This window comes from Anser cygnoides, chromosome 1, assembly GCF_040182565.1.
Source record: "Anser cygnoides isolate HZ-2024a breed goose chromosome 1, Taihu_goose_T2T_genome, whole genome shotgun sequence".
NCBI classification, from domain to species: Eukaryota; Metazoa; Chordata; class Aves; order Anseriformes; family Anatidae; genus Anser; species Anser cygnoides.
Window position 1 is genome coordinate 27,636,644 of NC_089873.1, and position 15,937 is coordinate 27,652,580.

Consider the following 15,937-nt stretch of genomic DNA (forward strand, 5'->3'; position numbering starts at 1 on the left):
TTTTCTCTAGGTGAATTTCACAATGCTCCGTCTCCAAAGGTCTCAGAATTTTTTGATTGTAAAGCTTGACCAGTGACACACCTGTTTCTAAAACAGTGATTCCTAGAAAATGATTCTCTAAAAAACTTTGCATTTTCACTTTTTTTTTCATTAAAATACGATTTTCCAGCATTTTTCTTTTTCTGTTCTCTTTTTTTTTTTTTTTCCTACATTTTTTCAGTCATAGGCAGAAAAAGGGAGAAAAAGGTGGAAAAAGAGGAGGAAATAAAGCAGGAAAAATACGTTTCTGATTGTATATTTTAATGGAAATATAGTGAAGCCAGCTTTTTAATAATTACTTAGGCTGTTATATTGATCATTTATTGCTTATGTGCTATTTCATCCAATCACTGTATTTCTCAAGTGCACTGCAGTAGTTGCTGTTTTTGCAGGATTTTCTCTTTTAGTTTGGGAATAGAGAATACACGTTTTTAATTTTCATTGGAAAAATTCCTGAACAATACACTTTAAGGTATCTCTAGAGAAGAATATAACCTTCAGTTCTGATAATTCAATAGTAATCTATTAACTGAAAATTCCATTACTATTGATACTACATCATCTGTTTTGGGGAAATTGTATAGATAACAACCAGAAACCCCCTAAAGGATCTCTAACCAGTTTAAATTTGGAAGTCATCTAGTGTGTTCCCATCCTTTATGAATAAACATGTAGGAGGATTATAGAGGATCTTACGATGGTTCCTTCTGTTGAAATCAATACAGAGCTAGGTTTTTCCTAATTTTTTTATTGATTTGTTGTTGTTATAAACATGTTTAAAAATCCTTTTAAAAGCTTGAATTAAGCCTTTTAAAGACAGTCAGAGTCTTTCTGCTAAAGTCAATAGACCTGAATCATGCAGTTAAAGAACAAGTAGGAATAAAATTTTATTTTCATATTTTCTTGATTTGGGTGGTTTTCCTTCTACTACTGAGAGTACTGTGAGGAAGAAATAATGAATCGCGAATTTCTTGCTGGCTTAACTGCTGAATTCTGGAAAAACCCCAAGGCACTGGAAACTAGCAAACTGTTGAACGTAATAGCTCAGTCCTTTGCTGTCAAATTGTTATGTTTCTGAACTGTGCCCAGCAATAGCACTGGCAGGTGAAGTTTTTTATGATCCCTAAAAGCTCCTGCCAGCAGTTGTGACAGTTTTCTCTCCAGGTGTCCTGTCAATTTACTGTATTGTTTATGTAAAATCCTCTATAAGGCCAAACAAGTGCAATTGAAATCTATGCCTAAACATAGCCTAATGATACAGAAAGAGGGCTTCCAGATTAGATCTGACACAACAGTGACTTAAAGGTTTGGTTAGCCACATGCTAAAGCGCTTGCTCTATTAGTTTTGATATTAGCTGTTAGTGTATGGTAGGAACTGACCTAGGAACTTTGCACTAGGCACACCGAACAGTCATTGAACAAACTTTACATATTTTTAACCCAGTACTTGACTGGGTTAAATCATCAACAGGAGACAAATTTAATTTTGCTTTGTTTTGGCCAACAAACAAGTGAAAAGCTTTATTCTTTTGCACTCATATCCTATCCAGTTGAAAAATATTTCTGAAACATCTGTGCAAAGATTACTCATACAATGAGTATGAATAGTTCAAGTGCAGAAAGATGTACAGTTTTCATGCTTTTTGAAATAAGGCAGATTTCTGAGTTTACCCTCCCCCAGCTTGGGACCTCTGCTCTTTTCTATAATTCCTTTCCTTCCATGAGCAACCAACTTTGGGGAGAATGTTTCAGTGTTAACCCTAAAAAAGTACTTCCTCCTGTGTACTTATCTTAACACGATTTGAGCATCCTGATGGTCCTTGTGAAACTCTGTTCGAGCTCTTTTATTTTTTTATTTTTTGTAACATGGCTGCATTTTCCTATTTGCCCCAACACCTTTCCTAGCTTTCTTGAAGTCATTTCAGCCACAAAGTCATTTCAGCCTTCCTCAGAGATGTCGTAATTTTGGGTATCTGCCCAAAGACCTGCAGACTGTTCCACATATGGCTCTCTTACAAAACCTGGCGCTTCATGGATCAGCATAACATAAGGTTAGCTGTTCAAGAAATACGAATGCTTTGATCTTTGAGTAGAAATACAGAGATTAAAAGGCTACTTAGAAAACTAAAGGAAGATTGATAACACAGAAAACTTCAGCAAAGAAGCTGCTTTAAATTAACTCTTTGAAGATTGAATCTCTGCCTCCCTCTCTCTCTTTCTCTCAGTGTACACGTAAGTATCCTCTTGGCTGTCAATGTGGAAAAATAACTGATGTCAGATGATGCACTCTGGATATTACGCCAAGTTGCAGTGACAAATCACACAAATATTGAAATGGACGATTAGAGCACTGGTAAGTGCGTGGGTTGGGCTATATTGCCTCTCTTGTGTGATGAGAGGTGCCAGTTGGGTGTGATTCATAGCGAGGGCTTTGTGAAACTGGTGTAGGTGTGCCACTGGAATGCAAAGAGGTGCGGGAAAGCCCTGCCTTTTGTCTGTATCCAGAAGGTAGGAGATAACACACTATCTTACTTGTTCATAGGGGAAGTTTTGGTGTTTTGGAATTTTCCCTGGACTCAGTCCATGGAGGACAAACACACTGAAGAAGTCCCTAGACATCTTCAAGCTGGGCTATCAGGAGCTGTTGCTACTTGGCAGTTAACTGATGATTTACACATCATGTTCAGTGGACTTAAAAATATTATTTTGGACAGAGTTGCACATTTGAAACTAGAAGTACAAAGTAAGGAGGAAAACTTAAAGTTGTTAATGAAAATCTCAAAATAATACCCCGGTAGGTCAGTGTCAGTGTCTAGTCTCTGGTCTGAATAACTAGGCTCAGGGACCAAAAAAAAAAAGTTTAACCAGGGATTTTTTCTGAGCTTTTCTGATATTTGCAGCGACTGCTGTTTGGAGAAACAGTTCAGTAAGCATTCCTCCAGGCCTGTCTTACTACAGCTGGCCAAAACCTCTCTTCTTATTTAAGTGCAGTGCTCAATTAGATAGTGATATTATGTCTTGATCTGATGCTTAATGTCTTGAATAAACTAGAAATTAATGACTTAATCACTGCAGAACATCTCATGCTGTCTTGCAAACAGTTTGGAAGACATCATTAAAATTAAAATTTAATTTGACAAATTGAAGAAGTAGGCTGAAATTAACGAGATTTACTAGTGTGAATTGTAAAATGCTACAGTTATGAAGGATAATTCAAGTACATTCGGAATATGTAGGAGTCTTATTTCCCACTGGTTAGTTTATGTGACTTTTAACTTGTTAGCTCTCAGGAATCAAAAGCCTAATTATCAGCTTTTGTTTTCTTCTATGGATCCTGGGAGCCTCCCTCAAGACAAATGAGCACCCAGAAGTGCCTACAGCATTTCTCCTTTGAGTATTTCTATGGCATAACATGGTGGAAATGTGCTACAGCTGGAGGAGATAGAGTCTGATATCTGCAAATAGCAAAAATCCATTTTCGATGAATAATTGCCATAGTGGGAATGAATAGATGATTCTACATAACAAATTGACTCCCAATCTGATTTAAAATGGAAACAGTGTACGAAGACATTTAGGAAATCTCCTGAACAGTTTCTTATCTCTCCTGTTGTGGAGGTCAGTGAGTCAAGATAAATAAACTGCAATTTTCAGGAGCGTGTCCTGTTGGAATCAAGTATATAATGATGTAAAACTTACATATATAACAGACTGAATAGCAAGAGTAACTGCGAGGAAGACAGAAAGACCTTATCAGACTTTTCTCTCTCAATTTTCTTGAATATTTTTAGCCAATAAAGTCTTGCTATTCTGTAATGCATTCAAATTTTCTGGATAGTTTGCAATATTTCTCTTCAGGTGAGCAATGCATTTGATCACTGTGTTTTCTCATGTGAAATACAAGAAGTGAAATTCTGGCTCCAGTAATGTCAGTGAAACCAGGATATTGCCTGAAGGGGATGAGTGACGACTTGATCAGCATCATACTGGAGTTAGACCCTGCACCATCTCTTTTCCAGTCCCAAGTTAAAAAATGTGAAGTACATTATAAAGCTCTCCTGTCTATTGTTGTTAACTCTGAAAGGAATTACTCCTTGGATTTCATAAAATTCATAAATCTTCCCAGCTGTCACATAGCAGTCTCCTTCATTCTACACTCGGTTAGAGAAGACTACTAAAATCCTTGTTCTTATAGCTCCAAGACAAGGTGAGGAGAAAAATAACCAGGACAAACTTTCTGGCCTCTGGCCCATTTATGGACTCTGTTCACCTGATGCCTTCTTCTGCTGGTTCCCTTGGCAAAGAGACAATCTCCCTTCTCCTCTCCCGTGTAGTTTCATGCCTTAGCCGGTCAGACTGAATAAAGCACAATGGAGAAGCAGAGATATATCTAAGTAGCTTTCTACTCTGGTCCCATGGAAGAAAATGTTCTCCTCTGCAACTTGCAAGAAGGAAAGTTTGTGAAATGGACCCAATTTTACTACTAGCAGTTCTAAAAAAACACAGTCGCATTTGTTTTTCTCACTATACATAGCTGTCACAGGCTATCTGAATTCTTTATGGTTATGGGCAAAATCAATGATCATACAATGAAAAATTATGGACACATTTATTTTTTGGAAGTAATAGAGGAGAAAAGAATCTCTCGTGAACAAACTCCAGTGCTGTACAACAGGCAGGAGTGAAACCAGCCAGAATGGAGGAGCATGAGAAACAGAAGTTCTTTGGATGCAGCAAGTTGGCTTTTGCCAACAAGATCAACTGCAGTTCCACAGCCAGACTTGTCATCTGTTGGATCGGCACAATGGCAGAATGAGTTCCCAAAACTTGCTGCTGCATTTCCAAGAGAAGCAACTATGCGTAACTAAACAGGGATGGCCAGTACTAGTTGTATGTACTGTCCAACAGCAGGCTAAATGTACAACAGTGTTCTTTATTGGCACCAAGATTACATTACCTTCTTATTCTCCCACTTCATTTCCTTTATCAAATATTATTAATGAAGAGCCTGGGTCTTTCATTTTGAACTATTGCACACATTTATGGTGGAGGGCTCAGTATATCCTTGGAAAGAGGTATTCCAAGGGGACAAATCAGCTATTATTTGCAGTAGGGAAGCCAGACTAGAACAGTATGCTGGAGATATGCTGTGCATAGCCCACCTGCTGCTCTCACAGCACAGAAAGACAGCTAATGTTCACGTGAAAGTGGCAGCGTTAGGTACTGATATGCTGTAAGCTTGCCTTTTTCAAGCCATATTCTATCAAAAAACTACCTGGATTCCAGAAATCACTCAGAAGTCACATCACAAGAGAAAACCAAAATGCATCAAAATGCAATGTGACTTTTAAAACAGATTTTTGCAAAATATCAACAGACATCACTACCAAGCACTTTTTGTAATACTAAAGAGGGGTAAAACAATAAAGCATGGAGTGGGCCAATTTTGTCAAATGGACACACATTTCTGCACTAAACAATTCCCACGAAGCAGATCTGTTGTGTTTCTGATTTCTTCATGATGACTGAAAGACACACCTAGACTGTAGGTGCTGTGAACTCAGTCCAGTGTTCACTGAGAACTGAACACATCTGAGGCAGGGGACTGGGTTCTCCTGTTTCTAAGAACTTATGCTGGGGCACTGAAGCTTTGCTTTAAATGGGAAAAGAGTTTTTTCCTCTTTTTGTTTTAAACAAATAATTGTTTCCCTCTTCCTTCCTCTTCTTCCCATTATTCCTCATGTATTTGAAAGCAATTTAATTTTATTTTTTTTTTATAAAATACAGGAGAAGTATGTTCCCTTTCTGAGAATAAACTTTCAAATTTCAACTGCAAAGTAAGAGACCTGAAGTAAAAGCAGCTTGAAACAATACTTTAAAACCGAAACAGTCAAGCAACCTTAATTATTCAGTGGCCACTACTAGGTGTTGCCATTGCCTGCAGATAGTCTCAGTTACAAAGGAAACCAACCCTTCAAAATAATACTTGTTGCAAAATAAGGAGAAATTTAAAGCGGATTACTGAAAGATCTTTAAGCTACACTTTCAGCTTCCAGGACTTGATCTAGAACTCGCTGAAGTCAATGGAAAGATTATATAAAAGTTTATGACTCCCAGAAAAAAAAAAAAAAGTTTTAAACAACTCTATTGATGCATCTTATGTAGTATCATTCCACTATCTCCTGTACTTGTTGCTTTGATCTGCTTCAGTGCTCAAACAGGGGGGAGGCGGTTACTGTAGTGATGCTCCACTTAAGGTAATAAGGTAAAAAGACATCCATGTTAAATGTAATTAGTTAATACAAATTAAGATGATTACATGTTCTATTGTCAAGATCATTCAAAGAGTTATTTGCTTTTGTCATTGAACAGTGCTGCATAAGTTTTCATAATCTGGTTAGTGCATTAGCACTAAGTAAATCCTATTGATTCAGCAGATAAAATGGACCTGAGTAATCTTTGCATTTTGCTTATTTCCCTTATATTAATTTAACATTTAACTCAGCATACAGATTGTCAAAGGAGAGGTGTTGAATCATTACAGATTTTGAAGAAATAAAATAAGTTATAAGAGCAGTCGATATAAGCAGTTTTGCTGTACACTGATATAGTACATCAGGTGCATTTTTCACATAAGTCCTTATTTACATGGAAGCTGTGATGAAATGGAAAAGCTGTGAATTCCATGTAGACCAGCTATCCTAAGATAATTTTGAGCATGGAGACTTTTATTCCAAGATAACATTGCACAACAACTGCACATCTAGCCAAAACAGTGGTACGAGAGACTCCTGGGATAGAAAGGAGTCCAGAAAGTAGGAGAAAATCATGCGGTTTGCCCTAATTCCCACAGTCAGAGCATTAAAGAAGAGTCACATCTTCCTTGAGAGAATGAAGCTCTCATTATCACTTTCCCCAAGATCATTCTTCCTCTAATGGTTCATTGTATTCACCTACTGCATATCCAAGGCAAGTAATATTTCTTAGTGACCTGCACTTGCTTTCTGAACCATTTGCACAATGATTTTTCTTCATTAGCAGTAATTTTATTATTATTATTATTCAGTGTGGGATTTGACTCTGGTTTTACTTGTGTCTATGGAAATCAGGAGTAATTCCATTCTGATGCAAAAGCTGTCTGAGTTCAGAAACCCACATACCACCTAGAAAGTCCAAGTAACACAGCAGTCTCCTGGATACTAATTGCTCACTGTTGCTTTAGTGAGCAATAGTGAAGGTGATACGGGGTCCTGAGTCAGATCAAACTGTGAGTAGAGAAATGCTGAGGTAAGGTTGGTGCTGAGGGAGCTGAAAGGCAGATGTCTGCTTTGTCAGGATTTTCATCGTAACAGCAGACAGGATAAAAAAGTGTTGTTCATAGAGGGACAGAAATGGAAAGCTGGAAGCTTGTTAGACTCTTATGACAGCATAGTATCTGAGACAGGTGCCCTCTGGATATGCCCCTTCATCATTTGGCAGCAGAAGCTGAGGGAAATTCATTCCTAATTTAGATGTCTCAGCTAACTTCCAAAGCCAGGTGGGATGAATCCAGGAGTTAGTAGATCTGTATGCGATGCACTGTAGCATCAGCTTTTCTTTCTCTGGGACATGGATTTGCATCCACAGAAACCCAAGCGGCTCTCTCAGGCAGGACTGACACAGTCCCATTACAGAACATCCATCAGCACACTGGAAAAGAACTTAGAGTGGGGCAAAGGACAATTAGAATTTGCTTCACACCCAGGAAAATAGACTTAGATCTGAACTTTACATCTCCAGTGAGTGTCCAAAATGCTGCATACCTGCTAGTCTACTTTTTGGAGACCTCTTCTTGTGGGGCTGCAAAGTCTTCCAAATTTTTTCAAAGTTACATGGGATGAGAAAATTATTCTCTGTACAGTTCTAATCTTTAGAGTTAATTAAAGGGCTTCAGAAACTCTGAGAAATAAAAAACACATGACCAGAGAATCCAGACATCCATGTGAAAAAATAAAAGTCACTTTCTGCTTGAAATGATTGTGTGTGATTCCAGAGAAACGCAGCAGTCACTCTCCCACAGTAATAACCAGGGAACCCTGCCTTCAGTGGAAGAATTTGATTAAAAACTCTGGAAATGGAACATTATTAGTAACTCTGGATGATAAAGCAGTGCCCTTTGCAGAAAATGGTAGGTTAACGGGTACCACTTTTTCACAGAGAAATCCAGCTTTCATCGAGAAGATGATAAAATACCACGCAGAAGCACTGGGAGGCAAACAGAGACAGGTCCTTAACAGGAGATCAGGGGAAGGAAAACTCTGTAGCTTTTGCAACGCTCAGAATAACAGGTCAGCTCTCAAGCCCCATCGCTGCTGGGGCTTGGAAGAATCTGCAAAGATGCCTACAGCTCAGGGCAGCGCAGTACTTTCCAGAGAAGGTCCCTGACCTGCCTTGTTCCTTGTCATGACTTTTTCTTGGGAACTCCCTTGTGATGGTGTCCCTGGTTGGTCCCAGGGACAGAACAGCCCTTCACCTTTACAGTTTACTCCTCTGATGAATCTGGCCCAGCCTGAGCTAACCTTAACCACAGTCATAGCCATACTCATACCATACCCATGCACGCACCCGTACCGCTTCTTTCGTTACAGCTTAGCAGGAGTTCAGACTGTCCCCATGATCCTTCAGGCTGTGATATTTGCCCCAGGCAGGCCTTGCAAGGCTAAGTAGGTAGATGGCCGTGTACCTAATGCTGGAGGGGCTCAGTGTGGTGAGCACACCATGCCTGGCACCCTGTGTCCTACAGGACACAATGGACACCCTTGGGGTGTTTCCTGGATTTTCAGCGAGTGCAGAACAGAAATGTGGATGCAGCCCATCACCTTAGCACTAAGATTCAAGCCTGTTTTAAAGGATGTTAGAGCACATCGCTCATCACCAAACTTGCTCTTCATTTATCCGTCTGAGATGTCAGAACCCACTGAGAAGCTTGCAGAAAATCTGTACGGATGGGAGCAGGCTTCATGCCCAGGCAGAGTGCTGTATGCCATTTGATATAACATTTCCAGAGGAATAAATGACAACCAAACAGAGGGATTCTGGTGCCTGACTTTGAGGGAAAACATTCAGGCAAATTCTACTTGAAATATAAAAACACATTTCCTCCATGCTGTGAGATTATCCAAATAAGCCACATCAGCCCTTCCTAATCAGAGAGATGTGGTGTTATTTTTAAACCTGCCAATTTTTTATTTTTATTTTCAAAGCCAAATGGTGTGGGATATTAGAGTTTCGGGACCTCAAAAGAGTTATTTGTCTCTATTTATTTTATTAAATATTCCTAGACATACCCTAAGGATGACAGATCAATAAGTGCCTTTGTGGTTTCCTGATAGAAGGCAGCAATTATTTTCTTCCATTACAATATAAGCATAACCCAATTTTACTCATCTATCTTGACGTGTAATGGTAATAAAGAAGCATCAGCATGTGTTCATTTTACTGTCATTTTATCTTTTGTTTTGGTGATCTTCTGTTTTCATTTCATGTTCTTCCAATGTGATTTCTCTCTCTTTGTGCCTTCCATTCGACAAGGAGTGGCGACCAGCTTGTCTTGCTTTATGACACTTGTGGGAAACACAGTAGCAAAAGCCTGTCTGCGGTTTCTCTTTTCCTGGGCAGTAAATGGAGTATGTCAACCTTTCACCTGAACTTACCTGCTGAAGGAACTTTACAGAGCTGAATTTTGGTTTCATTTTTAGAGGTGCTTTTCCATGAAAGTCAGTAGGGACTGAAGCTATCAGAAGGTATCAGAGGAGAATTGGTCTCACAACAGTTTAGTAATAACAGACAGAAAGGTTAAACAAAGCCCATAAAATTAAGATCTAACTACTGATAGTTGAAATATACAGATGAGATTGTCAAGACTAAACTCAACCCATCTTCCTCACATGGAGAATCCCATTTAATCCATGATAGAAGTGCAGACTACCGGACTATGTTTGCAGATGAAGTAAGTAGTATTTGTCTCCTCAGCTAAGTACTCCTCCACTCTAGCACCACGGCTGAAAGTGACTAAGTGTGACCAAATATAATTTGCTAAAAGCCTACATCCAGTTTCCTCTTCACTGGGGGTGAAGAGATTCCCGAACAGTGATTCAAAACCCTCCACAGCAGCTACCTCTCAGATATCTTTGTCCCGACTCGAGCAATAAAACCACTTTATCATGACTCCACATTTTTCTTTTAATTCAAAGCCACTTCTATCACCTCCTTTCTGACATTGAAGTGACAGCCAGCTCTTCACTGAGGGAGATTCTCAGGATGTGTTGACTGGTCACAGCTCCACTGAAGTACATCTGATAGCAGCCAGATGCACCATCCCATTGACTTTTCCTAACTCTGACCTCAATGAGTCCAGGCTTTGCCTTTGTAAATATTTCACTTGAACACAACTGGAAATGTTTTATTTTGATTTTAAAATGTTTTCCATGAGCACTGGAATAAGTGAAGCGTAGTTGTGTCTGGATATGTATCTTGTGGTTAGTTGACTTTACTCTCCGACTAAGCTCTGATGGAGAGTTTTTCCATGAGTGAGCAATACCTGCTTTGGTCCCTATTAGTCCCTCTGATGTTTATAAAGGGACTTCTTACACTTCATAGGTTTCCACATATGATGGATCGTTCTCTAGATTCACACCTGGATTCACATCTTTAAAATTTCTTACTGTTGAGTTTGTTAGGACAACTACAAGAAAGATAGGCATACCATAGCACAAACACACAAACTTCATTGCTTTAAAAAAACAAAGCTAAAAGCTAATGAACTTTGTCATCCACATCAAAATTAGTCAAATTGATCATTTTTGTATAAATGCTCGAAGTCTGAGAAGAAAGGGTTGAGGAAATGTTTTGGATGTTTTATTCTAGTTTATTTTGTAGCCTTAGCAGCTTTTAGCAGCCTTAGACTAAACAGTACTGAGGGACAGCCTCTTAAAAAGATGGACTACCCCAAAGTCCAACCAAATTATGTACAATTTACTTCTGGGACTTTTTTGGTAATATGGAATGGCCCTCATCAATCAGACTGCAACTGTAAATTATCAGATACCATTGCACTCCCTTGCAAACATTGCTAAAGGCACTTTTATTCTTTTTAATTTTGAAGTTAGTGGTATACCATATGCACTGCCGTACTGTTTTCACTGTCATATGACTAAATGTCACAGTGGTCAGTGCCTTTCACTTGCATCAGTGGTCTGTGGTTTCATTCTGTCAACGTTAAAAAGAAAAATCATCTTGGCTGCGTTACAAAAAGCAAGTTTTTAATTTTGCCAAAATAAACTGTGACAAACTTTCACAGTTTATAAAAGCTTTCTTTAAAGTTGAAGGTGACTTATAAAGGGGAAATTGTGTTATGTCCTTACGTGAGTTTTTATAATGTACAAAAAAGGGCATAAGAAGAGTTGAGAAGTTTGGGATTTTTAGTTTTGTTTTTATCTCTAGAAAAATCAAGGGAGGTCAAATCTGATGATAATGTAGTTTCTTTCTTCTGCCTTCTCCTTCCCTTCCTTTGCCCTCCAACCTTGCAGGTCTGTTTTGCACACCTGAGAAAAATGGGTTCATAAAGGATGCCTGGCAAATTCTTGTGACTTATTTTTGGCCAATTGAAACCTGAAAAAAATCACAGGACTCTTTTCATTGGAGCCCTAGTGATTCCTCTGGAATAAAGTAATGAAAATGAATGTCAAGGCTTGACAGTCTTGATATCTCTGGGTTAAGCAAACAATCAGGACTAAAAAAATCAGACTGCCTTTATGTCATTTAAACGAACCACAAGAAATCACAGCAACGTTTTTCCCTTTATCAATTTAATGTAGCAGAAATCAGAGTTCTGATGACATTTCTTGAAAATGGGCAACTATAATAAACCGTCTGCAGTATAAGACATTCAGTTCTGATATGCAAAGCAGCAGCAGACTCTGGAAAAGCTTTTGAAACAAGAAAATACTTCCCAGCATGTGAAAAGTGACAAATTATTCTGTCAATATTTTAATGGTATACTCTGCAATGAAAAGCTCACCTTATGAAACAGGTGTGTAGGCAAGATCAGAATGAGATAAGTTAAAGGCCACAAGCTTTAAAGACAGTCACTCACAAATAAAATACACTAGGAATAAGAAAAAAAAAAGGGGGGGAAAAAAAGCACTTTCAAGCACTTTCAGAGAAGAACAAAGTTCATTGTGAAAAATGAACTGAAAAATGAAAATAAAAGGATATTAAGAACTGGAATGAAAAATAAGGACGGCAATAAAGCAGTGAACAAAGACAAGAAGTTACTGTACTGCGTGTTTGCTATGTTGTTTTCAGCTACTGAAAATTGTTTTCCCCCTCCTTAAAAAGGAAATAAGATGCTACATCTGTTGTGGTTGCTGTATTAGCATCCACTGGCAGTGCCTAGGTCTGGGCTGAGCATCTGGTGCCTGCAACAAGCAGTCAGTCCCTGAATGTGGAGGCTGTTGTGATGCTCTGGCTGGGTTGGACCCCACATCTGGGCACACTCCCACTACTGGGGAAGAGGCACAGCACCTCTGCAGTGGATGCTTCTGCAGAGATGCCCCACTCCCACCTCTGGCAGTGAAGACCTGCCCTCCCCTTTTTCATTCAAGAAGTTCCCAGCTCCTCCACCCCCTCCCGATGGCCTGGGCTGGGCAGCCAGGCTGAGGAGGATGCTGGTGGCATTGCAGCGATGAAGGCCTGCTGTTCCCACCCTCACCCCAAGCCTTCCCCAAACTCAGGCTGAGCTGTTGCTGTCCTGGCCCAGCTCTATCCCTGCCCGTGGGGCTGAGCAGCTTCTTTGTAACCCCCCTGGCCCTGCACTGTGGCAGAGGGCAGCGTGCCACCTCAGAGCTCCACGTTTCATTTATTTGAGAAAAGAAAGCTCCACAGGGAGCACCTATAAGGCCCTGCTGCATAATTCCAGGTGAGAATGTTTTATGTTCCAGAATAAATTTTAAAAGTACCCAATTCCAGATCCTGTATTTCCTTTACAAGTGCTGCCATGGGCACAGACACTGACTAGAAAGGAAGAAATCATTCCTGTGGTTCTTTCACCTCGGTATTTCAGGTGGTTGGAAAGCAGCAGCCACCCAAACACACAGTGCACAGAGAGGCCACCTTTCCTATCCAGGAGTACCGGTATCCTCATTCAGACACACTTCTAATAGACACTTCTTTCATTAAGAAAACTGATTTCAGTGGGACCGTTTATGTATCAAGCATGAGTAATTGGATTACAATCTGGCTCTTCATGGCATGTTCCAAACCAGCTCTTTCATTATTTTATTATTATTTTTTTTTCTAAAGAGGGCAGTGATTCAGCATTAACATAGTTTAAAATATGAGTGATATTTTCAGGGACACCTCAGTGCACAAGGAGACGAATGTTAATGAAGACTTCTTTAAAATAGTGAAAGAAGTAATTCCCTTAATGTTCCATTTATCTGCAGCACAGACTCTTGAGAACACAGAATAACAATTACTTACAAATAAAAAGAAGTTTTTTTTTCTTTTTTTTTTCCCAGTTAAACTAATACTTAGCACCATAAGGACCTCAGTGATTTTCATAGTCAATTTACAGGAACTTGTTCTTACAAAGATGAATCATCAACAATGCTAAGTAATCTGAAATTATCGGGGTTTCGCATTTTGCAACCGAAGCTGAAAGGAGAGCTACATGACAATGGCATAGTCAAAGAGAGAACAAGAGTCCTAAAATGTAAAAAAAATAATCATCACTTACCCTGTTCAAGCAGTATTTGCTGTCTTTCCCATAAAAGTGTTGGAGACATTTCATGTTCTGCTTGTCGACGATTTTGTTGAAGAACTCGTTGATTGTTCTCACGGAGACAGCACAGACAGCAGATCTGTTTGTTGGTTCTGAGGAATCGGGTTTACTTTGTGCAAAAACGCCATAGAGAATATCGTCGTTCAACCCAAGGCCCATTTCATGGGCTAGAGCTGCACCCGGCTTGCTTACATACGCAGCTTGCAAGATGTTGAATACCTCCTTTCGAATGGACCTCTTCCTCCTCTTTTCAGTAAAAATACACTCAAGAGGCATTTCCATGTAAGAACGCATCTCTGAATCTAAAGTGCAGAAGCGGATAATTCTAGTGTGGAAAGCCTGGGAGTCGAGAGATTCTCTCTGGACAGTCAGAAAATAGGCAAAGTGGTCATTTTCAAAGGCATGAACATACCTAATGGGATAAGAGTCGCGGAACTGAGGGAGTATGTCTATGTAAGACTGATCTGTCAGAAATTCAAACCCATCCTGTGTTTCTTTTAACCTTCTAACTGATATTGAATGCAGTACATGGGGAGGTTGAAATGCAGATGTCACAGTGTTTCCAACAAAGAAGTTGACAAACCTGTCCTTTTCAGTCACCAGAACTTTGGTTCCTAACGTGCTTACAACACAATCAGGACAATTATCTGGTTCTCCGTCCACCTGTGGTGAATACATGCAGTGCACCTCGCTTTCTATGTCAGCGGGGTTGTCGGGGGGAATGATGTGACGGTGACAGATGCCTCCGGACACGCTACCACAGCTGATGAGCTGATCATCATAATAGGTTTCTAAGAGCAGTGCCATGTTGACATTATCCTTCCATACACTGCTAGATAAATTGGCTTTATCTTTGCAGTCCTCACATGGTGTGCAGTCAGGATTCTCCAAAACGGGCCCAGTCTTGTACACAGAAATGTTCTGGAGAGTTTCATTTAGTACATAAATCTTGTTGACAGCTCCAATATAAACATGATTCTTGTATAAAACTACATTCTGAATTGGTGTCTCTGTGATGAAGTTAGGAAGATCATATTTTACACTCAAGTTCATCTCTGATTTTTTAGCTGCTTCTTTGCATTGTCCATGGCTTCTCTGCAGCAACGCAAACAGGAGTAGGATAATCCCAGAAGGATAGGCAGTAACAGGCTTCATTGTCAGAGGTTTAATCTGTCAAAACATATTTAAAGGGAAGAGTCCTTATATTTCTTAGAGTAAAACATGAGTTTATCAGTCAACAGAAATCTGTTTCTAGGTTGCACATATTAGCTGAACTATTTCAGTTTAAGAAGTGTCATAATCTTGTTTAGTGTCCTTAATAGCCTTGTGCTAAAAACTGCTACGATTACTGTTTTAGTGGGTACCCGTTTCACTGCTTTCAGAACAATTCACAGCAGGATTTTATTATGATAAATTTTGCAAGACCCTTTGGTGTATTTTACAATGGTAGAAGAGAGATGACTACTTCCACATTGGCATTAAAACAGCTGACTGGTAAGGTTTAAAACAAGATGGTTTATAGGTAGCTGAAAGCAAATGCGCTCAGGACACTCTCACAATGCACACAAAGCAGATATAGCACTTTAGTGTGTGGATATAAGGCACTTGGCAAGTACCCTAAAGGGCTGAAATGGTTCCTGACACAGCTGCTCAAAAATAAGAAACAGAAGAGATTAAATAATGTGCAGAAGTGAGCTGGTAGTGGGCTTCTCTTTTATTCTGTTGGCATTTTTGGGTAACCATGGAAGAGGCTTTTCTCCAAAAGAACAGAGGAAGAAACCCCTCTCTCTCCCCCTCCAGCTCCCCAGATCACTGCCTTTCATAAGTGCCCATTTTGGAAAAAGAATGTTTTTTTTCAGCCAGCTCTACTTCTTGGAATAGTAATTTTCCCCAGTGTTGACAAGGTTTTGTAATATATTGTTAGAATATTTTATGCATCATGTGGTGCCTGGCATGTGCAAGTTTTATTTTAGGCCTTGTACCACAGCAATAAGTCACTCTGGTGAACCCTTAGAAGATAAAGGCATATCACTGTATCGTAAACAAAGGGGTATCAAGTGACCTAGAGCCATTAAC

At 39.4% G+C, this 15,937-nt stretch overlaps 1 protein-coding gene across 4 annotated transcripts in view; it reads right to left on the bottom strand.

Annotated features, from left to right (window-relative positions):
• Nucleotides 1-15,937, bottom strand: part of MET (MET proto-oncogene, receptor tyrosine kinase) — a 91,282-nt gene that overhangs the window by 56,450 nt on the left and 18,895 nt on the right. For all 4 annotated transcript variants that reach the window (XM_048050996.2, XM_048050994.2, XM_066991365.1 and 1 more), the window contains exon 2: nt 13,817-15,031. In XM_048050996.2, coding sequence (XP_047906953.2) covers nt 13,817-15,016 — 1,200 coding nt within the window. In that variant the 5' untranslated portion in view covers nt 15,017-15,031. The remainder of the gene's footprint in view (nt 1-13,816; nt 15,032-15,937) is intronic.